The sequence below is a fragment of the Suillus fuscotomentosus genome (assembly GCF_016647785.1).
Source record: "Suillus fuscotomentosus strain FC203 chromosome Unknown F5891scaffold_23, whole genome shotgun sequence".
Classification (NCBI taxonomy): Eukaryota; Fungi; Basidiomycota; class Agaricomycetes; order Boletales; family Suillaceae; genus Suillus; species Suillus fuscotomentosus.
Genome location: NW_024539535.1, coordinates 150,839 through 177,148, shown reverse-complemented (window position 1 = coordinate 177,148; position 26,310 = coordinate 150,839). Strand labels below are relative to the sequence as shown.

Genomic DNA, 26,310 nt, shown 5'->3' with positions numbered 1-26,310 from the left:
GATGGCATACGTGAGATATGCGGCGCTTAGAAGGAAATATGTAGTAGTACCTAGTGACAGAGCCACTCGAATGCCTAGCTCTACTGCAACAGCTTCTGCCCAACCTATGTCAAACGCCTGCTTCGGTCCCACTTTGAACCCCGGGGCCCAGCGCCAGATGGCCCAGTGGCAACCTATAACGATTCCAATGCCGAACGAAGTGCTTGCATCGCCCCACCAGTTGATGTTGAGAGGTTCTGGGTTGGCAAGGGACACGCGGTTGGGGAGGTGCGATAAGAGATATTGGACCCAAGGAAGATCTGCGTGAACTGAAGCTGATGGTTGTAAGTGTGCTCGATGGGACTTGAAAACTGCTGCAAAACGTGCTATCGAGCGAAGGAAAGGCCAAATGAGGGGGTATATGCATGCTACATGAACGAGTTTCCCATGGAGGCTGGAGGCTTCGTTTGAGGTGAAGGATGTGCCAATATGAAGCCAGCTTGTAACTAAGTCTTGGATCCTTTGCAGCTTGTTTGCGGGCAAGGACACTGCTTTGAGGTCCAGGTCCCAGTCGAAGCCGATGTAGCGCTGTATTGACGCGAATAACCGTAGCTTCTCGATGCTCCACGGGACGCCGCAATATGATGTTATAGCCATGAAATCGTGCTCGGTCCATAGCTGATGTGGTAGCTTTATTACGAGGAAGTCGTCTACCCACTTGCGAATGAGATTGAACCCGGCCTTGTCGTATATTGCAACGAGCATGTCGGCCACTGAACCAAATACTCCAGCGCTGGACGCGAGGCCAAACATGACGGCATGGTCGACATAGATTAAACCATTCCAAAGGATGCACAAGGCATTTTGCTGCGATGGTGCAATGGGAACCATGCGGTAAGCTGCTGAGATGTCGAATGTGGCTGCGACGCAGCCAGGTGGAAGGGAAAGAATGAGGGTAGCCGTGCTGTCGAATGTTCCCCATACAGTTGGAAATTCGTCGGAGTTGACGTTGGCATTGACAGAAGCTATGCTGGATGAGGTGCGAGGGTATGACATGTCCTGTATGATACGAAATTTGTCGGAGTGAGGTTTTGGGACGAGGCCCAGTGGTGATGTGCGAAAGGGTCCAATTAATTGCTCTAATTCTGCGGGGGTAAAGCCTCTGGAATATCTGCCCGCCGCCTGTTCTGATATTATGTACGTGTTGATTATGGAAGGGTTTAATAATGATGACTGGTGGTTTTCGAAATATATGGGTTGAAGATGGGGAGTTGGATATGCCAACATTAAAGCCATTGCGGATGCTGTCTAGAATATGTAACCAGTTGTTGAGAATGCCATATTTACGTAGGAGCTCTTCCACTCGATGATGATCGAGTGGGGTCACCACCGTTCGAGGGTCAGAGTCGGGACTTGCAGGTCCCAGCTCCATGCGACGTGTCGCCGCAGATGCTACAGGTGTGGAGGTTCTTGCAAGCTCCGCCAAATGAGCAATTGGAACTGCTTGCCCAGTTGAAGCAGTAGTGCCTTCCATCGGCTGAAGCCAAGGCATGCTTGCTCTTGGCGTTGGAGGCGATCGCGGCGACAGGTTTGCCTGCAGCTGTGAATTGCGCTGAACAATCTCCGGGGAGGTGGTTTGACCCTCCACACCAAAAGCAACAGCTCTGAGTGTGCGGTTTCTTACGAGGGGCAGCAGCAAAGTCATTTGGGGCCGGACACTTATTCGACGGAACAGGAGCTTGGGTCTGAGAAGGTTGATGGGCTACTTTGTTGTTCAACATTGTAAGAGCAGCTACATCTAAGCCAGCTAAGTTGTGATCATAGTTCGCGTGCGCCAGCTCCCTCTGCTGAATATCGTAATGCATTGCTACTAGCCATGAGTGCGTGCGACCAATATCCAAGATGACTTGATGATGCGAGCTCAGGGCATTGGCCCTCTCGACACCCCAGTAAAACAGTGTTCTTTCTTCCGCTGTTCTGGATGCTGCAATCCAATCCACCGTTGAGATGGAGAGTTCATTCGAACGGTCGAGGCCTTTGGCTGTGAGGCCTTCAGTCGTGAAAACGAAGGAGGACTCTTCGCCCCGAAGGTAGGCTTTGGAGCGAGCGATGTGGGTGAGAGCTGAGTAAGGAACATAGCGGTAGTTCTTGAAGGCCTCTTCGACTTTGGGCGGAATGGGCATACTAAGCGCACTGACTTTGTGGCCAGGTTGTAGCGCTGGAAGCGTAGGCTGCTTGGAATCCTCTTTCGGCGCAGCAATGGTTGCACGAACACGTTCGATGGTAGCAGGGTCACCAATAAGTGCTTGTTGAGGGGCTGGGGCTCTGGCCGGGTTGGGGTTGCCTTGAGCTTCCAAACGCTCCAACTCTGCTATTCTGGCCCTGAGCGCTGCTAATTCATTCGCTACCTGCGGCTGCGCAGCGTTACCAGGTGCGGGAGGTGCGTTATTTGAGGAAGTCTGCGCAGTAGGATGAGCTTGCTGCTGGGTAGCTGGGTTGCCTTGATGAGCCATGGCTGGGTTCGTCTGAGGGCGTGCCGCAGCTTGCTGGTTGGACGATGAAGGCTGAGGTGCCGCAGCCGAAGACTGCTGTTGGTTGGAGGTAGGCCTCGAACTCTGGGCAGCTCTGCTGCCAGATGTGGGGTTGGATGTAGGGTGCGGTCTGGATGGACCAGGAGCATTGCTTGATGATGCACCGGCTGCTGAAGATTCTTGCGCTGAGGATGAAGCGCCGGCAGCGTCTGAGTCCAATCCTATGCGTAGGCCAAGGTGCTGATACATGATTTCGAGAGGAAGCAGAGATGGATAAATGATGGCAAAAGAATGAAGTCCGTAGCGAGAAAGAGCGTAAGGGAGTTTGAGCGATACGTTTGAGGAGATGTATGTAGTTGGGGGGCCGGGAGGAGAAAGGAAAAACAGCTGCGCTCAGCTGGACGCGTGGTGCCGGAAACTTCCGCAGGCTCTGTTTTCCGGCACCTTGCTAAAGCATAATCCCCAGCAAGAACTCACCGGTTTACTGATGTCCAAGAGCAGTACAATCCAAATTTGATCCCATGGAAGAGGTGTCTTGACCATTGGCTGCTCCAGTCATTGTAGAAGAGGTGTCTCCTGGTCATTCTGCTGCGCAATCATGGTGGTGCGAGGGAACGACGTGGATGAAAGATGCAGCTTGTTATACTATGTGAAGTCATTCCAATGAGGTGGTTGCTGACCGGCTTGTTGGCTAGCTAATGACTCCGATAAGGCCTAATGGCAGTCCACAAGAACCTGCTTTTGCTGATCAGTTGACATAGAATTAGTTGCACGGCACTTCCTATTATGTAGCACCCGGGTATAGCCGCCACTGGCCCGCCTAGAGGATCTCGGGCTTATCATTGACTGACTGGCCTTATAGGCTAGTTGAAGGTCAGCGCCCACGCGAAGTAGAAGAGACATAGTAACAAAATGCCCAAATCAACGATGTTGAACGACTTCAAGTGAAGACATGCTATGGACATACTACAGTAGATATGTTCATATTGCATATCGTAACATTGCATATATGTCATAATGCATGGACTTTTGAGGATCCCGACACGGGCAGGTTGAAAATGCAGACATAATGCATAACACATAATGCATTGCTATTGCATGAATGATATGCATTATTAGAGGGTCATAATTAGGGCAATGGAACATATAGTGATGTGCACAGCCCGGCTTCAGGCCATGGGCCAGGCCAAGCCAAGCCAAGCCAAAGTCACGGCCTGGTGACGGCTTTGGCCTGGCCTGGGAATATGAAAAGCCAAAGCCGCCGGCTCAGGCCGCGGCTTATAGTCAACTGTGCCTGCAGCGCCCAAGCTCAAACTGTTTGGTGATCGTCAATTGAAAATCTGACTTCTGTCTCATTTTAGCTTTTCGATCACTTACATTGTGTGCATGTTCATGTGGTAAGAATCACAGTGAGTTGCAGACATTCTTTCCAAGCTCGACACAACTCACTTGCCAAGTTGCCACAGTGTTGGCAGATAGCACACTCGTCATTTTCAGTAATCTGCCCTCCTTTGCAAGTTTCTTGCGACTTCAAATTGCAAGCTTGGCAACAACCATCACATACATTTTCAGACAAAAGGCATGCATTTGTGATGGTAATTTTTATTTTTTATATCTGCCTCTCACCACTTGTCTGATGGTTGGAACTGTCCACACAGACAGTGATGACGAATGTCGTGCACGCCGGCCGGTCCGCCAAACCAAGCCTACTGCCACCCTTCTCCAACATTCTGAGAAGGCGGCTCTCCCATCACAAACCAAGGCTATCAATGCCTTTCGTGCAGCAGAGGCTGCGAAGTTGCCTGATACTCGACATGCTTCCAATGCTGGCGCTGATCAAACCACCCCCAGCATATCCCTGAATTCACCTTTGGGTGACACTGCACCATCAGGTTCAAGCTCAGCTGCACTCAAAAAGGGTAAGAGGACTTGTGTTGAAGAAGTTCTTGACGACGAGTCTGGTGGCAGGGAACGTGAAGATGCGCGCACCAATCCACGACATAAGTGTATTTGCCATCCGAGTCGTGAATCATACAACTGATACCAAACTTTTGGCAGCAAAATGGTTGTGCAAATTAGCTGCGCTGGTTGATGATTTAGTCGACAATGATGGTATTCCGATCGATGTCGACATCCAACCTATTGCAGACACAGCTCCAACATGCAAAAGCAAAACTGCCGATCTCAATGTGTTTTTTGGCGCAACGTTCGAACATGCAGGAACTAATGGCAAGGTTAAAAAGCATCGAAAGTACAAGATATGTTTGTAAGTCTACGAGGTCATGGTTGTGCTTGCTCACTCACACTGAATCAACAGGAAGCAATGTATTCTTGTGAATGAATCTACGACACTTCATCGTCACGCTGAGGCTAATTTTGCGGTGCGCATATGGTTCATTGTGCTTATATTAACGACTCGGATTACACTGTAGGGAAAGTATCGACAGTGGGCAAAGAAGCACTCTTTTGAGTCTATGCTACCTGGCGATATCAAAGCTCGGAAGGAGAAAGCCGAGCAGGCGCAGCAGACAATCAATTTGCACCTGACTGAACGCAAACTCGCTGAGCGAGTTATACCATACTCAAATAAGTTATTCAAACGAGCCACGATCGAATGGTTAGTTGCAACAGACCAAGTATGTATGATTCCCTTGATATAATAGTTTGACCATTGACACACTTTAATCTAGCCTATCCAAGCCATCGAGCACCCAAAGTTCCAAGACATGATCAATGTCGCTTCACGGGCAACGAACGGAGTCAAAATCCCCAATCGTAAAGCCACCCGAGCTGAGATCATGCGAATATTCAAGAAACCTGACGAGACTCCAGACAACGTTAAATGTGAGTCGCAATCTAGTGCTGCGTGCTGCTTCTCATTTTTCAACACAGAGCGCTGCTGTTAGTGGTGCAATAAATATCACTTGTGATGCATGGCAAGCTACCAATATCGATGGATATTTCGCCATCACTGGACACTGGATCGAAGAGAAGTCAACGATGCTTTGGGAGAGTGAAACGGCACTTCTTGGCTTTACCCAGCTCAACAATGCACACAATGGGAAGCATCTTGGAGGTGCGCTGTTCAAAGTTCTAGATCGTGTTGGTATCGCGCATAAGGCATGTCATCTTCGCTCTTCGCATTCAGCTTGGCTTTGTCTAATTATGATATATAGTTGGGCCATGTTACTTGTGATAATGCTGCCAACAATGGCACAATGCTCGAGGAGTTCGCTCGACTCTATGAAGGACGATTCAAGAAGAAGTTCCCTTGGCGTGAATGAAGGATCAAGTACGTTGCTCATTGTCTCGTAGCTAACATGACTCACAATTGTGTTTACAGCTGTCTTGCTCATGTAATTAATCTCGGTACCCAAGTGCTGATCAGTACATACAGCAAAGCGCCGCATTACGAACCTCACAACCCCCATGCTCATGAGCCAGATACCACCATGCATCGTGAGCATGATGAGATTGGCCTCATACGTTCAATATGTGTAAAGGTGATTGGTTTCTCTTTGTGCACAATGATTTACTGATTTTTTCAAAGGAGCGATCTTCCGCGAAGTGCAAGGAACTATACAAAACGGTCCAAGTCAAGGCTGGCATCTCCCGCCCTACACAACTCCTTCTGGACATGAAAGTTTGTTGGTTGTCGACCTATGTGATGATTAATCGTGCAGAAACCAATCAAAAGGTGAGTTGCCCTCCACTGCACAAAGTTGCACTCATCTGTTTTGACTGATTTCCCATTGCCCAACAACAGCACATTGACGTCTTCGTGTATGAGATGGGGCTACAAGAGCGAGACTTGACAAAGCGGGCGAAGATCGACTTCCTTAGGTTGGCGCCAGCCGAATGGACCTGTGTTGGTAAATTCACTGATTTATTATATGTAAGTTACCTTCGTCATTTGATATAATGCTGTTGTTGATTTGATATTTCAGTATGCGGATGTGGCTCAGCAGGCATTCTTGTCCGAATCGAGTACTACACTGCATCTTGCAATCCCTGCACTCGAGACTCTCCATAGAGCTTGGTCTTCACGTGCAGGACGGCCAAAATATGCATGTTTTGCACCTGCATTGCACACCGCTGCACAAAAGCTCAATGAATATTATGAGAAGACCACAGGCTCCCCGGCCTACAGTGGCTCAAAAAAGTGTCTCAATGTTTGTTGGTTTTCATGTAATTGCTTTCTTATGAGTCAGGGTGTGGGAATCTGACTATGCTATAGGGAGGTGTCAGAAAGGTCCACCTCCCAGCTATATTTATGTTCCCTATAGCGTGGGAGGCCGACACTACCGTGTGAAGATATGGACATTTTAATTTGATGACTCATTGAGACACTTTTTTGACTTTAAGTTTGACCAATACAATCTTTATAATTCTAGTACTTTGTGTTACCTCCCTTGGCTTTAATCACTGCTGCTATTCTTCTGGGCATACTTTCTATCAATCTCTGACATTCCTCTTTGATAATTCTTTTCCACTCTACCACAACTCTCTCCCATAGTTCAAATAGCCCCTTTGGAGAATCTTGATAGGCAGCAAGTAGTCTTTTGAGTAATTCCCAGAGGTGTTCAATAGGATTGAGGTCTGGAGACTGTGCTGGCCATGATAGAACATTGATATCATGGTCTTCAAACCATTTGGTGGCCAGTTTTGAGGTATGCTTGGGATCATTGTCCTGCTGGAAAATGATGTCTTCTTCATCAACACCTGACTCCTGCATGCTTCTGAGCAGACATTCCTCTAGAATGGAGACATACTGCTCTGCATTCATCCTCCCCTCCACCTCACACAAAATCCCCACTCCATTCCATCCCATACAGCCCCATACCATCAAGTTTCCCCCTCCAAACTTTAGTGTGCCTTTCACCGCTCTTTCTCCTAGTGGTTCTCCTGCCTTTTTCCATACATATTCCTGACCATCTGACCCTAGTCTATTGATTTTGGTCTCATCTGACCAAATAACCCTCTTCCAGTCCTCAATAGTCCAGTGTTGGTGCTTTAGAGCAAAGGCTAGTCTCTTCTTCCTATGAGCTGGTGAAAGAAGTGGTTTCTTCTTCTTGGTTACAGCTTTCAGGTTAGCTGCCTTGAGAGTATTTCTTACTGTTTGGGTGGAGACAGTGGAGGGGATGATGGAATTAATGAGTTTGGTGGCTTAAACAGCATTTGAAGCTTCTCCAGATAGAATAGAATGGACAATAGCTCTTTTGTCATGAGGGGTGAGCTTAGAGGGACGTCCCATATTGATATTTTCTTTGTTTAGAATAGACTTCTTGATGACTCTAGCAATAGTAGCCCTGCTAAGACCAGTTTTGGAAGCAATCTGTCTAGTAGATAGACCAGAGGAGGTAAGAACAAGGATATTATCCTTTTGAGCAGGAGAGATAGACTTCATGAGGATTATGAAGGATTTCATGGTTTAGCTTGTACTTATATAAATGTCAGATATTAAAATCAGACCATATAATTAATATGACACCATTTTTTGAAATATTTAGTAATAATATTTTGTCTAGGTGGTCTGATTTATCTAAAAAAAATTATAGTCAAAAAAGTGTCTCAATGAGTCATCAAACTAAAATGTCCATATCTTCACACGGTAGTATCGGCCTCCCACGCTATAGGGAACATAAATATAGCTGGGAGGTGGACCTTTCTGACACCTCCCTATAGCATAGTCAGATTCCCACACCCTGACTCATAAGAAAGCAATTACATGAAAACCAACAAACCTTGAGACACTTTTTTGAGCCACTGTATGTCATGACCATGTGTATGTGCTGACTGTTTCATGTTCCATGCGTCTTCAATGTTAATGTTGCATGCAGTGCTTGATCCGACAGGTAAAATGTTGTATTTCAAGAAGAACTGGCCGGAACATTTGCAAGATGATGTTCTTGCTTGCACTGAACGAGTGGTATGTCTGACCAAACTATTCACCAGCTCACATTCACTTACAAACCATGTAGTTTGAGGCTCGCTATCATGAATTGGGCCAAGCAGTATCTACGTCGCAACCATCACTGGCCAAGAAAGGGAAGGCTAGTGGGCTTAAGAAGTTTATTCGCGAGACACAAAGCTCCGAAGAAGACGATGACAACGAGACTGTTGTCACTCATACAGATCCATCTAGACCATGATATGCAAGTTTCAAAAACTATATTGATGCTGTAGAGACAAAACCTCCACCAGGAATGAGTGCAATCCAATGGTGGGGAGTAAGTACACAACTAAGTCCATATCTTCTCGCTACTGACTGGTTCTTTGTTGTAGATCAATGAACACAGATATGGGGCAGTATGGACCTCAATTGCTCGTGACTACCTGTCAATTATGGCATCATCAGTTTCAAGTGAGCGCGCGTTCTCACAGGGCGGTATCACTATCAGCAAGCACCAAAAACGTCTCAAGGGTGACATCATTGAGGTACTTCAATGTGTCAAATGTGCCCTCCACCACGACGTACTCTTCTGTGAGCCTGGACCATCATTATCAACTGAGGAAGCTCTCGAGGACTTGGATATTGAGTCAGACACTAACGACTCCAAGAAGCTGAGTGATGCTGAGGATGAAGGTTGGGACGCTCTTCTGGAGGGAGATGAGGATCTCGTAGAATCAGACAGCGACTTCGTGTAAATAGTATGTCATCCTTGTCTGAACCATTTTTCTGTTTTCAGTGCTCAGGCCGCGGCTCAGGCTGAGCCAGGCCAAAGCCAAGCTGTCATTGACGGCTTTGGCCTGGCCCACAGTTTTTCAAATCCAAGGCCATCTGAAGCCAGGCCAAAGCCGCGGCTTTCAGGCCAAGCCGGGCCGTGCACATCACTAGGAACATAAGTAGCACCCAAACCATTGTTCTCCAACATTGTCCTGCTCAGCTATGTAAGCGTGGAATGGATATGATGTCCCATATTCATAAATATGTCCCTAAACCTGAAACACAAGCCTTTGGATGACAAGTCAGCAGAAGGATGGGCCATCGTTCACGTGCACGGAACTCCTCAATTTGTGTCAGCAACTTGCATGCAACACAGTGGTCCTCAGTTTTCCCTGAATTTGTCTTCACAGCTCCGTTTCTTCGTGCTCAATTACAACGAGAGGAGCTACTTAATGTGAAGCAGATTTCCATAGATTGTTACTTCGAAGTATAATACATGTAGGTGTTGTGGATACTGTACCATGTCACAATTTTGGCAGATGTCACAAGTGTCACACGGATGTGACATATGTGGTTGTGCATGTGTCAAAATGCATCAAGTTTTTGCCGCCCCAATGGTATGCATTATGAGCATATCTACTGTACTACTACAACATGAGGCACATTAAGCATTACATAAATACGTCGACCATAAGTATATGTGGTGACCATGCCATTGCATGTGTACCTATTGCATCCCAGGCACCACAGGTCCAATGACTTATTCGTTTGCTTATGGTCTGCCTAGTCCGGCAAAACACAAGCTAATGCAATGTTAACGGGGATTCGGGCTTATTAGATGAGAAGTCGTTCCACAAAGTCGGTGGTCACTGCTAACTCATTGATAAAGAGTACGGCAGTTTACAGAACAAGCTCAATGATCAAAGTTTCTGACAGTGATAGGTTATGTTAGCAGCCGGGTCAAAAGCAAACACCTAGGCCCATTACTTACGTACATTGCTAAAATTTTGGAGGCACCCAATTTACATAAGGCATCAAGATTGCTGAAAATCTAACTTGTCTCACTGTACTCGCCAGCTGAAAGCCGATTTTCACTGGGCTTTACCTTTGAACGGATCCCTTTGCTCATGGTCAATTATATATGGCATTGTTACAGTAACATGATGTGAGCCCCCAGCTACAGATATGCCCTCTGCCACCCTGCACGGCAACAACACAATACCCGAGCCTTTAGGCTTTGATGATAGATGACGATCAGAAGAGAAGCCCGGAAGATGCCAGATTAGATAAGCGGTCTGGATCGCTTACATGATCATGACGACATAGGTCTAGAAGACCTATTTATGTTATCAAGATAGAAGGCAAGCCTCATGATTGCCTCATGTACTGATAGAAGGACGACCACATGTCCTTATCATAGATAGAAGCCTGCCTCATGCATGGTATCTCTGACTCGATAGATAAGCACTTAGAACCCAGCTTCAAGCTGAGCTTAGATACGATAGAGTAGCCTTATATAAGGTCGATAGATTAAAGTAGATGTCCCTTACTTTAATCTTACTGGGTTTTACCTTGAAACCTTTGTCCTGCTAGAGCTACTTGCTCGACATTCGATCCGCACCTTCAGAAGGACTTGAGACCCCTTCTGCCTGTAACCGCTATCATCGCTCGCCTCTGCAAGTGTACGCAACTCCTGCTTGTCTGTAGGAGCCAACCTTGGACTCTCAGCACGAGGTATCACTGTCGTGATTGTCGCTGTTAGATCATCCCAGTCTGCACGCGACTACCATCATAACAGGCATTGTTGAGAGTCAGAACGCAAAGAGACGTGCTGTATCTGTTTGGAGAGATAAACGAAGGACAACACTGTATTTCTACTGTGAAAGAAAGAACCGACTCCTTGCACAAAGGTATCTAAAATGAAAGGGTTTCACAATGCATGAATAAGTAAATGTTCTTCAAACATGCTACCTGCGATGGTGTCAAGTTTGGCTGCACGATAGCTGATTTCAAGTCCTCTGTGGAGGCACTGTGAGCCCTAAAATTACCTTCTGAGCGGATGGTACCCTGACTACTGTCAAATATCATGATGCTTTGACAATTAGTGCTGCCGTGGTCCGGTCCAGAACCATGGTTCAAACCAGACTTTTGGTCCGGTTCTCCGTGGTTCGGTCCATGGTTCTCGTGCCAGCCAGAACTGGACCAGAAAACGGTTCTCGGTTCTAGATCTTCCCAAACGGTCCAGTTCTGGTTTGACTTTCCTGAACCATTTCTGAACCCCGAACCCATTGTCGACTTCGACTTCAACTATGATGACGTCAAAGTGTCGTCTTCTGGATTTGCACTATTGGTTAATTAGGCTACCTTTAGCCATTTTGAAGGTTAGTACTAATCAATCAACTCTCAAGACTCTCACTGACTGACATACATTTAACTATATCACAGATATCTACTTGTTCCAGTCTATACGCTTCCTGGACTGTCATGATCCTCCACCAGCTGTTAACTCTGTAAGATGCCTCCTGCACCCTAGATTATCAATATCCCTGACTTGTCCTTCTTTTCGTAAAGGATCAATGTCCGCCTCCGAATTTTATGACATGAAACTCATGTAAATTATTTCATTGGTCAACGCTCTATGTACTGGGTGAAACATAAGTAAAACGGTCTTGAACATCAAGACTTTTTGGGTATCAATGTCATTGTAATGGATCTCCTTGGATATCGTTGCTCTGGGATGTTTGGGTTTGCTTGGACCATGCATAAAACGAGGTGCTGACAATGAAATTGTGAGTTATTTGCCTGACGATGTCTGAAGACTGCTGTGCTCTTAATGCTGATGGCTCCCTCAAGGATGCTTCCGATATCACCTTCTTCAATGATCCTGACGATGAAGTACCATTGCCCCAGGTCCCACCTTCCGCCCAGCCATCATCTTCAACTACATCCACAAAAGATGCCTTTTCCATTCTGCTCAAGGCTGGACACCCCAGCAACAGTCACAGCTGGTTCTCGGCACTCTGGCCAGCCCATGGACATATGTCAGCAGCAGTAGAGGCAGAGGGGCATGCAGCTGGTATGTAGTTAGACTAGCTACCCAATGTCATGTAGATGTATTGTGAATTTTTTGACACTTTGAAAAATATACGGTTCAGTTCGCATTCGGACCACAAAAAAACCGAACCAGACCCTTGAGAACTGTTCTTGATGGTCTGGTTCTGGGTTCTCGTCCAAGGCCCTCTGAACTGAACTGAACCGGACCACGGCAGCACTATTGACAATGATATTTGACAGTAGTGATGTTCCAGCCCGGCTTGGCCCAAAAGCCGCTATTTTGGCCTGGCTTCAGATGGCTCTGGCCTGAGCTGCAGCTCAAGTAGGGAATGTACAATTCTGACAAAGTGAGCATGAGCAGGTCACTGTGAAACCAGGATTCAACCACATGACTCATCTGCGCGCCTCAGAACATAGTTTTGACCTGCATTCCCATGGGCGGTTCTGAATGGGTGCGCCATAGACGAGGAGGCCTGTGCTGTCTCAATGAGCGTGGGCGAGATCTTGGACAATGGCATTTGGCTGGAGATGTGGAAAGAGTGTCAGAAGTCATATACAATGTGTACTAGGGAGGAAATTTTTGGTGATGAATCGTGGCAGTCAGGAGCGGCGGTGAAATGGTCAGCAGCTTCTTCGTGACATGCATCACCCAAGGCTTTGATTCTGAGTTGAATGTGTAGATATGCCTGATGTGCGAGTTGTAAAGATGAGTGTTCGACGTTGATGACCAAGCATGGATAATACTTACTACTTGCATGACACAACATGTGAGAGACTAGAGTGTTGGCACTCTTGATCTAAACGCCCTTTGTGCCTTGCTGCCAATACATCCTGAGCAACTGAGGAACATAACATTGTAAGTGAAGAATTGGGATTTGTTGGATGAAACCTGAGATGGAACTGCACCTAGATGTCTGTGAATGTCAGAGATTTGGCCAGTCCGAGGGCATGTAGGAAATGGCCAGTCTGTGTTAAGTCTGCCCAGACTCCGCCTCAAAGTCTGGGGGACACGTCTGGGCAGAGTCTGGGGAACACATCTGGGTGTGTTTTGCCGGCAGGTTCTGGGTTATCTGTTCTGACATCATCACTCCCGCCATGATCTATGTCGGCCGCTGTGACACTGATCCCATCAGGTACCCCCATCAGTGGCTACTCACCCCAGTGAAAACTGGACAGTGTTCAGCCACCCTTGTGTCACACATCAGTAGGTGCAATCAACGATGAGTCCCCATGGCGTCTGTGGTCTCTTCCATTCCTCTTTGTTTGGGTCTGGCCATAATGAACCACTGTCCTATTGGCCTTGAAGTAGTGCGCCAGGAGTCCAGAAAAACCCAAATGGCCAGGTAGGCAAATAGTAGCACATCTCCTATACGATGAGGTCAGTCATTTTGCAAACAAGTAACTTGACTTTGTTACCTCGAAATCACAGGCCGGTCGGCACTTCACCCACATGCTCCAGTCCAACTAGGAGATTAACTGCATCACATCCTCCTTCCATTCACCCATGAGAGTATGTATGTGATCAACTTCAGGGTGCTGTTCCGGTCGACTCCTAAATTCATTCCAGAAGCCCATATCTTCGTGATGATGCGACATATTTCATGCATAGTATCTCATGCTGCCTGCAGGAGCAAATGTTCGGAGGGCATCAATGATGCTCACTGAGTGCAGTATGATTGGCCTGCAAGAGGTCACAATGGACGGGTCACAATGGTACGTTGTAAGCTCTGCATGCCTCAGCCTCAGCCTAATGGTATAGGGGATTGCTCAAACAAGGCCAAAGTCAGACTAGTCCTCACCATTTCACCTGCTCCTCTGTATGTTTTTACTTGCTTCATCAGATGTTATGTTGACTCCCACCTGTCAGGCCGCTGAAACCCTTCCACAGGTAACACAATAAATACACACAGCTTGGCAAAATGCTCATTGCCCTCTGCAGAATACCGACTTCTCCGAGAGTCTCCCCATTCCAAATGGGTGGATAGTCCACCAGTGACATACTAGGGATGTGAAAAAGATGCTCAAAGAATATACTGGCTTGAAAGTGACCCTTGTGCTTACTTCAAAAAGGGGCACAACCTACATTTGATCTTGCGGGGGTGGCATTGTTTACACCGGAGTTTGCCAGTATTAGAGGTCAGAGCCACTTTGTTGCCATGTTTGAGTTGAATCCATCCTTTCTTGAGCAGAATTCACTTTGAGAATCAACATAGCCCAATCCAACATGCTGGCAGTCAGTGCTGGCGAGAGCGTTTTTGGTATGTGTTACAGTCAACATGCCTGGACCTAGCCTAGGTCCTGATTGACAGCAGTCTAGACTGCTAGTGACTTCATTATGGCCCAGAAGGCCTCCTGATCCCATCATGATGGCTGTACGCCTCATGTAGAACTAGACTGACACATGCCACCTCATGCATTGATGGACCTTAGAGGCCAGAGCACCTCATGTGCGTATCTTGACATAGAAGAGGCGCCTCATGGATCTTATCTCTGACTCAGATAGATCCACAGATACAAACACCTCCCGAACTATGTAGGATAGACCCTATATAACTTAGACACATACCATTGTATTCTTTACTTTGATCTACTTGGTACAATCCTTGTACTTGGTTTTCCCTTGAACATCCTCTCAGAGTGACTCCCAGTCCCTCTGTCTTGATTCTGCACTTCTAAGGCAAGCCAACACTACCTTAGCCGTATATCCATTAGCCCTACAGTTTGACGAGCTGCTACACTTACCAAGCTTGTCGGAGGATCCCTTGGGCTTCATCCAAGGCTAGAACACTGTCCTTCTACCGAGCTTTGACTGCTCGAGACTAGCCATTCAGCTACAGAAGGCTCGACCTATCCAAGTCATAACAGTATGTGATGCTAAGAGTGGTAAGTTATTTAGTCTGTCTCACACCGACATTGTGGATGAATTGGATGACTGACAGCGACATCTGAGTCCTGGCAGTGATGACGATGCTCACAGTTGAGCGGCAGACTGTGCTTATAGAGGTGGTCATGGTGGCAAACCAGAGTGATCATAGTTAAGGTCTTTTCTAGTTATGGTGGTTGTATCACTTCAGCTTGTTTGATGCATTATTGACGTCTTGTGCTTTGGATATTATAAGACAATTGACTGTTTACTTGTTGTGGCCTACAACAGTTTATCGACGTCAAGGGGACTGAGTTCCCTTTCCCTTCATATCCAAAGGTCTTTATGGCCTGCTCTGATAAAAATCACACCTTCAAGTTGAATTAGAATGAAAGAAGTCATTGCTTTTTGGAGGCACTCGATTGAAGGCATCAAGACCTGTCATGCATCAGCAAATTACAAATTTGGTTACAGAAACAACATGTCAATCCAGAGCCATACAAGTCCATAGACGGTACATGAGTACAGTACTACAGGTTTCACAAGGTTCCACAGAGCGATACAAGAACTACAAGGCAACAAAGTAATTACATCATAAATAGAACTATAGTACTATATGAAGGTTGAAGATAAAAGCTCTACATATGTTCTGCCTCCGTCTTGTTATGCAAACTTCAGTGGGCCCAACTCAAGGATTTTTAGATGGTGTGAATGTGAGCCTAACTCAGGCAAATATGTGAGTTTAGTATGAGGATGAGGTGCCGACTGTCTGTAGACATACTTTCAAAATTCACAAATAACAAAATTGAGGACGAATACTCACTGTTGTGTCATCTGAATGACTTCGAGTCATGGACATTGAGATATCAATTTTCTTCCACTCCATATGGAGGCGTCCAACTTCGAGCTCTGCCATCAACACACGAGAATTTGTGGCCTGGGCGCGCTGATGCCAGATGCTGAGAATCACTGATTGGTGTGCCAAAATGCAGTTGGCCAGGTACTTCTCGGCCTTGCACACCTTTTGTTCAGTTTTGGCAGCCACAAGCACGAGATCAGAGTGTTCATTGCCTTCTATTTCTCCATCCAATGGGGCATAATCACCTTGCTGCAGAATGTGAGTCCTGGCAAGTAAAAGCAAGCAAGGTACTCACAAGGTGCAATGCGGTAGGGAAGTTCTCATCCTTGATTGATGATGCTTCACCAAAGTCAGGCTGGTAGAACACCAATTGATTTGTGGTTTAAAGAGGTCTTTGGTTGCGTGGCTCATGTGAATGTCCTCTGAGACTTGGAGAAGGGTATGTAGTACTATGGAATGTTCAAAATACCGAGTCACATTTGTGTTGGAGGTTAAAGGCTGCAGTGCGATTCTGATGGGGCATCATAACAGTGTTAGTTGGATATCAACAAAGTTCATGTGAATATTTTAATATCTTCAATGTCACTAACATGCCCAAAGTGTGGGAAAACATTCACGAAGGAGAGCAGTGTCACTCGACACCTGAGCCAGCCTCAATACTTGTGTCATAGTCATATGTGTGACATTGTTGATGTTTTGCAGTTCGTGGAAGTGGTTTCTCCCCAGTGTTGCACAGGCAATCATACCAACAGCATCCTGGAAGTTCAAGATGGGGATCACTCATATGATAACATCAACGATGAATTTGGAATGTTTGGAGAATCGCTGGAGGAAGAGTATGATGGCACGGGGGCCTCTTACTCTCAAGATGGCTCGACCTTCTTGGATTTATTTGATGCCGATGAATATGCAGAATGCAGGGTAGACAACCTCTACTATCCTTTCACATCCAAAGAAGAGTGGGAAGTTGCTGATTATCTCCTGCGCTCGTTCCTCAGCATGGCAGCAATAGATGAATTTTTGAAGCTTTCAATGGTGTGTATTCTTTGCATCCTCAGGCTGGAGCATTGATACATCAACCACAACTTACACTTCTTGTTTTTAGGTCCAAGGATTGCAGCTTTCATTCAAAAATGCCAAAGAACTATGAAGCCATGCTGAAATACTCCCTAGCGGACCAGGCTGGAAATGCCAGACTATCTCCATCCATCCTACCAAGTCTCCAATCCAACTCTTTTGGAGGGACCCCATGGAATGCTTGGAAAGCTTTTTCAGTAATCCACTGTTTCATGACAAGCTTGATTTTATCCCTTGCCGTGTTTACAAAACAGCAGAGCGGCTTTTGCATGTATATTTGGAATGGTTTACGGGATATTCTGCTTGGGAAATGCAAGTAAGTACTGATTCTGCTGAATTTTGCATCATCTCACCATATATCTTGCAGACACAACTTCCCAGAGGTGCTACAGTTCTCAGTGCTGTTCTTTCGTCTGACAAAAATAACATCACCACCATGACTGGTGCCAGGGTTTCCCACCCTCTTCTTCTATGCCTCGCCAATATCCGCATGTGTACCCACACAAAACTCTCATCTAAGGCTTTCTTGCTCACAGCTCTCCTTCCAATTCCAAAGTATCTACATCCCAATCAATGAATGCAGGGTGTGCTTGAAGACCGTCTTGTCCATAAATGCCTTTCGATCGTTTTAAAGCCATTGATGAAAGCTGCTGAAGTTGGGATTATGATGTCCAATCTGGTAGGAAACATCCACCATTGCTTTACCCTTCTCGCAGCATACATTGTTGATACCCCAGAGGCAGCCATGCTTGCATATGTGCATGGAAAGACCTCTCCTTTCACCATGGCCTTGTATTTTCAGTTTGGGTATAATTTCCAGCACCCTGCTTGTACGTGCTCCATCACTCTTGGACAGCTCACTAACATCACGGTCAATCCTGATGACCTGGAGGCTTATTTTGAGGCTTGTGCTGACTCGCAGCTGAACGGCATGTATGCACCATTCTGGATGGATTGGCCACTCGCAGATCCCTCCATCTTTCTGATGCCAGAATCATTGCACCATTGGCACGAAAGAATTTTATGACCACAATCTTCAGTGGTGTATTGTGGTCATTGGAGCTCCAGAACTGGATTTTCGGTTCTCGATATTACAGCTGACTACTGGCTATCGCCACTTTTCTGGTGGAATATCCAAACTGAAACAAGTTACAGGTAGGGGTCATCATGATATTCAGCGCTATATTGTTGGCTAATATCTGGTGCAGCCCCTCGTCGTTTTATCATTGCGATCTGTGTGCTCATGGATCTTTGTTACCTAGCACAGTGTCCTGCACCCAATGACGATATCTTGGTGTGTATCAACCAATCTTTGTCGTCCTTTCATGAACACAAAGACGTTATCTTGATTTTAGGCGCGTGGATGGGCACAAAGAAACCTATTGAAAATTGGCATATTCCTAAGCTTGAGCTCCTACAGAGCATCACTTCCAGCATGCGCAAAGTTGGCACCCTCATACAGTGGTCTGCAGATGCTACCAAGCATGCACACATTTCCGAAATCAAGGAACCTGCCTGGCAAACAAATAATAAGGATTATGACCCGCAGATCTGTCGTCATCTTGATTGGGAGGAGAAGTTGCGGTGTTTTGCAATTGCCACATCACTCAAGAGCCATCCTGCATCCCGTGATCCTAATTTTAGGGCCGAAGACATTCTTGAGGAGGATGACCTGGACAATGGAGATGAACAGGAAACAAATGATCCGCGAATGGCACTCCTTGAGGAGATGAACCACACTCGTGTTGCAACCAATTATTTCCACAAAGCCAGGAAAATGGCTACTGTGAGATGCGATTCCAGTATCCCTCAAATGTTTATTGCTGAAAAAACACTGCCATCCACCTCAACTACAGTCCACCTTGCACGGGAGTCAAAGTTGATGATGTCAGTACTGACTTCAACTTACTGGCTTCTTACAGCATGATGTGAGAGAGAGAGGAATAGTTCATGGGGTGGGGGGTCCAAGACAAAGACCGTCAATCGATTGTCTACCAATCCTTCCATTCAACCATGTTCAATTATGGGACACAGTTCACCTCCAGCACACATCTTTCCATAATCCCAATATTGTGTTGCTGGCTCAAACTATCCATGCCTCTCCTCCTGGCCCTGGGTGGCCAAAAGGTTGACGGGACACCATCCTCATCAATGTGGATACTGCATATGATTGACCTAAATCAGGTCTATCAGGTGAGTCCTTTTTCATCATATATGTCAATGTATATAATCAATGCACTTTCCCAAGGCCATGCTATCTGTGAATTATGCCTCATAATGCGCCCAATCCATTGTCGAGGTTCTCGTATCGCTTGGCAAGATCAGTACCTTTGTTATGTGTGGCATCTCAACATTGGCCCCTGCGATCCTGCCACTGGGGTGCATGTGTTGAAGTGTGCAAAGCATGCAGATGGTACCCCTATTGGTAGTATCATTCCTCTTTGCCAACTCTGTGCATTTATTAGTATCATCCCTCACCTGGGGGATGCGGCGGATGTACAATTGACTTCAGCTACATCTACACATTACTCCCAAGAGTTTTTTTGAACAAATATTTTAATAAGAACTTTTATTACGCGCTTCACTGTGCTACTACCCCCAATAGTTAGCTTTGGATACCATTGCTATATACTGTTTCAAACGCACACTAAGGGCTCTTTGAAAATGAGCTGCAGAACACTTATTGCATGCTACGGTATAAACCAGGTAAATGCACTACCAATTTTAATATTATCAAATTGATTAAAATCTGTGTAATTTACTGAAAGAACAACTTACTGAAAGAACAAGAGTGCCACACCGCCAGTGACAACAGGACAACAAATTGCCCCCCATGTCAACATCTTTTGCCAACTATCTCCTAGCGGCTGTCAGCACTGTCACTATCCATCCCATATGTTGCACGAAGGACGAAATGGATATACTCATGAAAAGTGAGTTGGGCCTGCAAGACCAAGATCCCTGGGTTCTGTGGGAGGGGGACCTGCAGCCTAAGACCTCCATCCTTAAAATCCTCATTTCTCTATCAAATCTCAACAAATCGGAAATCAAGAGGATCACTTACATCAAACAAGTACCAGGAAGCCAAACTCAGATACATGGGGCTCCCGTTTTCAATAAGGAATGGCGACTCAAGAATGCTTTTCAGATGAAACGCAAGGTGCCAGCTAGGCATTCCCGGTTGCAGGCGGCTCAGACTGAGTCACAGATAGATACTGACATAGAAATTGAAGGGGATTCCATGCTAGAGACGGAGGGCAGCTTGGGGCAGCAGGCTTTCATCAAGGCTGGAATGAAAAGAGCAAAGCCTGTAGGACAAACAGAGGAAAAGAATTGGGAGTGTCTTTTCTGGGTGGTATACTATCACATGCACGAACTGCTCAAGGAGCAAGTCCAAGAGTGCAATGTTGATGGATTGCAGCCCTTGTCATCGCAGCCCTCAGGAACCCAGCGCTTGCACATTTTACCCTTCACAGAGATAGCAGATCTCTGGTACTGGTCTTCAGAGTTCGCCACCAATCCCATACCAGACGCTACCGATTCATGGAAGCCTGATCTTGTCCTCCTGGATTACAGGCTCAGAAAGTTCAGTTTCTCACAAAAGTCCTGGAAAGACGTCCTCACAGGAGTTGAGATCACCCAATCTGACCTCTCTGTCAATCGCAAAATACCTTTGTTCTTGGGGGTTGCTACCAAGGGCTATCTGATGATGCGGGAGCAACCATGGCGTCATTTCATCCTACTTTTTAGTATCTCTAAGTTTAAACTTTGTGCCCATTATATGGATCGCTCTGGCATGGTGATCTCAAAACCACTCTCGATCATTACATCCCCCGTACGTTTTGTCAATGTGTTGAATACCATCACTTTAGCAAATCACTCTTCCCTCAGCTTTGATCCAACAATCCATATCTGCAACTCTTGCAACACCATTCCAACTCATGCTAATTTACCAAACAGCTTTGATGCTATGCTTCCCAGGGCGATAGGCTGGATTTATGACAATGACAGAGATGTGTACTGGATTATGGATATTCTATGGAAAAGCCGCGGACTTTTCAAGCATGGAACTGTCTGCTATCACATTTGAGACAAGTTCAATCAGGAGTACACACTGAAGGATTGTTGGGTCAACAAGGATGTCAAAGACATCGAGATACAGCTTCTCAAAGTGGTCGAAGGCATCCCGAACGTTGTTCAACTCAAGAAATATTGGGATGTGCTTACAATGGGAAGCCCGACTCCACTTCACACATTCATAGTCATTGCTCGACATTCAAATTTGAGAAAAAAATTCATTGGCATATTCTCTTAACACCCTGCGGGGTGCCATTGACACACTTCAATGATGTACCTGAGTTAATTGGGGTTTTTCGTAACCTTATTGTTGGTGATCTTTCACAATCACCTGATGTCCTCTGTAATCACCATGAATTGTAGCCCACAAGGCAATGGTGGGCCAATGTGTCCTTTATGGAGACCTCAACCCTAACAATGTTATAATTTATGAAGGAAAAGGCTATTTTATAGACTTTGACTATGCAAAGTTTCTCAATGATGATGGGAACGCGGATCCAAGTCCACATGGTACTGTGCATTACAATGTTGCACTTATTTCTGCTTGTGTTAACCTCATGCTTTATAGGGAACTGTACCATACATATCCTTTCGTGTTCTCCGCCTAATGGGAGATGGCCTTTTGGTCCAAAATATGCCCTGTGACGATCTCGAGTTGCTTTTTTACATCCTGCTCAAATTCACTGTGATGTATATAGGACTGAAGGGTGCACTGGCCCCCTGACCTAGTGAAGAAGTTTTGTGACAGGATGCTGTTCGGAGGTGGGCACTCTCCTATGAGAACATGACCCAAGATGGTCTCACGACCAGCAGTATTTGGAAGCGGGAATTCATCCATGATATGGCTGATCCACTGCTTATCACCCCGTACTTTATCCTCTGCCACCCCCTCCTTGAAGAGTGGCATTGCGAGATTTCTCTTGCAAGTACTCAGTCAATTGCCATGTCTCACGATAAAATCTGCGATATTCTAACATGGGGCATAAGTATGATCAGTCAGCAACTTGCTCAGATACCTCCTCCTGCACTTCCAGCACCTCCATCTGCGCCAGAACCAACCATTGCTCCATTGCCTCCTCCTGCATCTACATCACAGCAGGTTGCAACTGTTCCTGCATCGCAGACAGTACCTCCTGTACCACCATCTGTGCCTGCCAGTGTGCCAACTGTTGCACAGTCGCTTCCTGATCTTTCCTTAGCTGTTCATTGGTCTTGTCACTTGAAGACGGTACCTGTCAAATGCTAGTTGACTGGTTCGGGGTGTCTCTTGTTGAATACATCTGTAGAGCGCACTGCATCCAAGTCCGATATCTCATATTTTCTCGTTTATTCTTCGTTTAATCGTGAGCTCTACCTAAATCTTGTATTTCCGTAGTTTTTTCCTTCATCTTCCACCTGTCCTTTGTCCTCCATTTGATCTTATATTGTTATTTGAATGTAGTGCTTTGCACAATGTACCGTTGCTTGCTTACATAAGTTCCATTATTATATTTCAGGATAGTCCAACTTCGAACTTTGTCAAGTTCACTCCATGCCTCCCAGGAAGAAAGCCAAGTGCACTTCTCCTATATGGTCCTTGAGTCCCCACAATTTAAGGACAAGGAAGGTCACTAACACGGCACCCGAAGACACTGACACTTCTTGATGGTGAAGTGAACGGTCCACATGAGGTGTTGGTGGTCATGTAGCACAGCTCAAAAAGCTGGAGAGATCTTAATGGCCCCAGCAAGGCAATGGAAGGGAAGAGGTACTGTCGAAATAAGTGACTCAGAAGTCAATCCCATGGTACCTTCGCAGCAGCTCAAGAAAGGGAAGAAAAAGGTGACTTATTCTTTTCAAACTACCTCAGCTAACTAGTGCTGCCGTGGTCCAGTTCAGTCTGGTTCAGTGAGGGGTGAATAAGAACCAGAAACTGAACCTGCATCCAGTCCAGGGCATGTCATTGAATACAAAACCGAACCAATGAGAATGGTTCAGAACGGTTGTGTCCGATTCTATCAGGGTTCAAACGTGAACCGGACCAAAACATAGATCATATTTTCAAAAATAAGATGTACAGTGAGATTCTACACATCTGGAAGGAGCACTGACAGTTTAGCCAATGCAGCTGACTCCCTTGATGCTCCTGAAACCGCCGAAATGTGTCCATACTTGCATGCTGCCTTCAGGAGTTGTAGAGCTGAAAAGGTGGATGGTGCCAGTGAATTACGACAGATGGTAGATGTGATTCCCCCACTAGAGAATGCTTGCTCAGACGGAACTGCACTCCCCTGGATGGGAAGATAATCACACGCAATGCGAGCAAGTGTTGGATACTGCAATGAATGAATCTAACTAGCAATTAGAACTAGTTGAAAAAACTGCAAACAAAAGACATACCCCCCACCACGCAACAATATCTACGACTTCTTCCAATGGTGATGTCAAACATGCAGTGAGCTCATCGCAAGGGTCACAAGCATGGTTGGCATTGTTATTCTGACAAGCCGTGATTGCCTCATGCATCCATGTATCTCTATAACGGGCCTCTCGAGTTTATGAAGCAGCAGGAGCATCTAGTGCCAGCAACAAATGAGGCTGATTGCCGTCCGGAATTCAAGAGGATGGAGAATGCATTGGATGAGGCTAGCTGCATACCAGATGGAGGTAGTGGGATGTCATTGTCAGCATCATGGTAGAATGTGATCTCAGATGCATCCTTGAGGTTCCCATCTGCACGACATGCAGATGAGTTAAATTCAGTCATTGTAGAATAATAACAAAAAATATTACCAAGTTGCAATTGAAACTTGCTGTATTTAGCATTAGTAAGGCGAACAGCAGAACTTGTCTTCGCATCCGAAAAGATACTAACAACATGAGGTTCAGAATCGATGAAGAACCATCCCAGACAACACAGACCAAGAACCATACTTCAGTTCGGTTAGGTTCAATGGTGTTGCGGTGGACCGGACTGTCTAGAACCAGACCATTGGTCAGGTTTGAACCACAGTTCTGGACCGGACCATGGCAGCACTACAGCTAACATTCTTTTAGGCTGGCACAAATTTGCTGCCTCACCCTGTTGAAGACAACGGCTCACAATCAAACACTCAACATCGTCAGCTGTTCCTATGCGTGGCTGGCCCTTATGATAGGTTTGGATTTAAGTCATCTTCCGCTGACAAACAGGATCCCCGAGAGGAAACTCAGCCCATTGGTTGCAGCTCTAAGAAGGCCGTAGGCAAATCCTTAGAATGTGAGGCGAAGAAGGATAGAATGTGGGATTTGGATGAACGTGACGAGTCAGAGAATGATGCCGATGAGCAAGATCACAATGATCAACCCAGTGAAGATGAAGATAGTTTGTTGCGGGTAGTGCTGCCGTGGTCTGGTTCCAAACCGTGGTTTGAACCTGACCAATGGTCAGGTTTGTCCATGGTTCAGTCCATGGTTCTCCATTTTGGCCAGACCAAGCTGAAATGAGGTTCACAGTTCGCTGTTCCTGGGACGGTTCGGTCATGGGTTTGGACCTTCCCGAACCAAAACTTTGTCGATATCAATGAGTGACTTCCCTTCCACACTCATGGGTACTTTGACTTCTGGGATCCTCGACATCTGCATGAACTTCTAATTCTGTCCGGACATTTGCATTTTGTGCTCCCAGTTGTCCAATCTGTGCTCCTGGCTGTCCAATCAAGCTCAAGGTACAAATTAACCATCAATCAAGCTAATAAACTAACTAATATATAACTTTGATATATTTTCCAGGATTCTCCAATGCACATGGCAGAGACTGGCTGTTTGTTCTGTCCTCAAATAAAAAGAGCAATCCCCACCAGGTGAGTCATATTTCCTCTCACACAATGTTGGAATCTGATGTGTGTGCTCTCAACGCTGACGGTTCTCTTAAGGATGCCAGGGATATTGTGTTTTACAATGATCCTGACGACACCATCCCACTTTGCGCTCAATCCTCTTCCAAGTCTGCCCCCACAGATGCCTTCTCAGTGTTACTGAGGGCTGGATGCAAACCAGCACCACTGACTGTGGGTGCTCAATGCTCAATTTGCACCTCTAAGCCCTCTGCCCACCTCCGTGATGCTGATAACGCCTGTTCTCACCAAGCCTCCAGCCCATCAACAAGCCACAAATGTGCACGTGCCTTATCCAGTACTACTACAGAGCCACTAGTCACAAAAAAGGTCGTGTTACAACTCACAGCTCCATTATCTGACAATGACGACTCTCATGTCCCTGGTGCTGACACAGATTGTGATACCAATACTAATGATGCACCTGCTAAAGACCAACCTGAAGATGAAGAGGAGCCTGAAGATGCAATCACCCGAAACATGCTGTCAAAGAGTGAGTGTAGTGCTGATGTTCACACTATCTTCACTTGCCATGACAAAGAGTGGGTATGCAAACCATGCAAGTACGTATTTAGCTCTACATGTGTGGTACTTGCTAATGTTTCCTAGGGATGCCAGTGAACCCGAAAGCAAGTACACCTTTTGGGATGGTATCTCCACACTACGCACTCATATTTGTTGGTATGTTCATCTCTTCAGTCTCTCAAATGAATGATTACAGATATCTATAGTCAAAAAAATCATTTCCAACTGTACAAGACGCACTGTGAAGCTGCAGGCATCACAATGCACCCTCGAGCAGTTCCCACTGGCGAAGCTCAATGTCTGTGAGTTACACTCGCACATCATATATTGTATTGTTGCTGATTCATACATAGTTCAAGGCAATCCACCCTCAACAGCAACCTCATTCCAAAACCACCCATGTTTAGCAAGGCTGGGCTGCTCAAGTATATAATGGAGCTTATCGTCACTGAAGATGAGGCCTTACAGCTCATCGACAAACCAGTGTTCCGCAGGTTGCTCTCCTATGTCCGCCCTGCCCTTGTTGAAGGTGATATCCCTCACTGCACTAAGCTTACCAAGAGTGTCAAAGCCCATGCACTAACTGTAGTTGATGCCATTCGTGAACGTCTTGCGAAGGTGGACAGTCAGGTCTCAATGACTTTCAACTCCTGGACTTCTATCATTGGTGACCCTTTCTTCAGCATTACCAGTCATTATATCTAGAGCCTAGATGACAAACCCCAGCAATGGGAATTACGCTGTGAGCAACTTAGTTTTGACCACATCAAGGGCAATCATAGTGGCAGAATACTGCACGCTTAATTGTTGATGCCATTGACACA

General features: G+C 46.1%; 8 protein-coding genes across 8 annotated transcripts; 5 read left to right on the top strand and 3 right to left on the bottom strand.

The window, feature by feature from the left end:
* Positions 1–1,083: 1,083 nt before the first annotated feature.
* Positions 1,084–1,266, bottom strand: F5891DRAFT_951015 (uncharacterized protein; the record flags this gene model as incomplete). The annotated part of the gene is made up of 1 exon (XM_041375007.1): positions 1,084–1,266. A coding segment is annotated over one exon (183 nt), but the record flags the coding sequence as incomplete, so codon positions are not given.
* A 113-nt stretch (positions 1,267–1,379) lies between these two features.
* F5891DRAFT_979667 (uncharacterized protein) lies at positions 1,380–2,759 on the bottom strand (the record flags this gene model as incomplete). Its single annotated transcript, XM_041376912.1, has 1 exon — positions 1,380–2,759. One exon carries the CDS (start codon positions 2,757–2,759, stop codon positions 1,380–1,382), a length of 1,380 nt encoding a protein of 459 aa, XP_041226678.1.
* A 2,078-nt stretch (positions 2,760–4,837) lies between these two features.
* Positions 4,838–5,416, top strand: F5891DRAFT_951188 (uncharacterized protein; the record flags this gene model as incomplete). The annotated part of the gene is made up of 3 exons (XM_041375021.1): positions 4,838–4,891; positions 4,943–5,146; positions 5,201–5,416. Coding segments are annotated over 3 exons (474 nt in total), but the record flags the coding sequence as incomplete, so codon positions are not given.
* Positions 5,417–10,744: 5,328 nt separating this feature from the next.
* On the bottom strand, positions 10,745–11,466 carry F5891DRAFT_979665 (uncharacterized protein; the record flags this gene model as incomplete). Its single annotated transcript, XM_041376911.1, has 2 exons — positions 10,745–10,960; positions 11,149–11,466. 2 exons carry the CDS (start codon positions 11,464–11,466, stop codon positions 10,745–10,747), a joined length of 534 nt encoding a protein of 177 aa, XP_041226676.1.
* A 519-nt stretch (positions 11,467–11,985) lies between these two features.
* F5891DRAFT_1187799 (uncharacterized protein) lies at positions 11,986–14,227 on the top strand (the record flags this gene model as incomplete). The annotated part of the gene is made up of 5 exons (XM_041366902.1): positions 11,986–12,253; positions 13,860–13,944; positions 13,991–14,048; positions 14,099–14,119; positions 14,171–14,227. The coding sequence occupies 5 exons, from the start codon at positions 11,986–11,988 to the stop codon at positions 14,225–14,227; spliced, it is 489 nt and encodes a 162-aa protein (XP_041226675.1).
* A 2,536-nt stretch (positions 14,228–16,763) lies between these two features.
* F5891DRAFT_979664 (uncharacterized protein) lies at positions 16,764–19,577 on the top strand (the record flags this gene model as incomplete). The annotated part of the gene is made up of 10 exons (XM_041376910.1): positions 16,764–16,988; positions 17,066–17,346; positions 17,398–17,413; positions 17,567–17,614; positions 17,665–17,963; positions 17,999–18,072; positions 18,293–18,816; positions 18,953–19,157; positions 19,215–19,223; positions 19,330–19,577. 10 exons carry the CDS (start codon positions 16,764–16,766, stop codon positions 19,575–19,577), a joined length of 1,929 nt encoding a protein of 642 aa, XP_041226674.1.
* Positions 19,578–19,863: 286 nt separating this feature from the next.
* On the top strand, positions 19,864–21,120 carry F5891DRAFT_1187796 (uncharacterized protein; the record flags this gene model as incomplete). The annotated part of the gene is made up of 1 exon (XM_041366901.1): positions 19,864–21,120. One exon carries the CDS (start codon positions 19,864–19,866, stop codon positions 21,118–21,120), a length of 1,257 nt encoding a protein of 418 aa, XP_041226673.1.
* Positions 21,121–21,891: 771 nt separating this feature from the next.
* F5891DRAFT_1187795 (uncharacterized protein) lies at positions 21,892–26,191 on the top strand (the record flags this gene model as incomplete). The annotated part of the gene is made up of 8 exons (XM_041366900.1): positions 21,892–22,308; positions 24,144–24,516; positions 24,858–24,928; positions 25,001–25,454; positions 25,503–25,524; positions 25,571–25,642; positions 25,693–25,788; positions 25,840–26,191. 8 exons carry the CDS (start codon positions 21,892–21,894, stop codon positions 26,189–26,191), a joined length of 1,857 nt encoding a protein of 618 aa, XP_041226672.1.
* Positions 26,192–26,310: the final 119 nt, after the last annotated feature.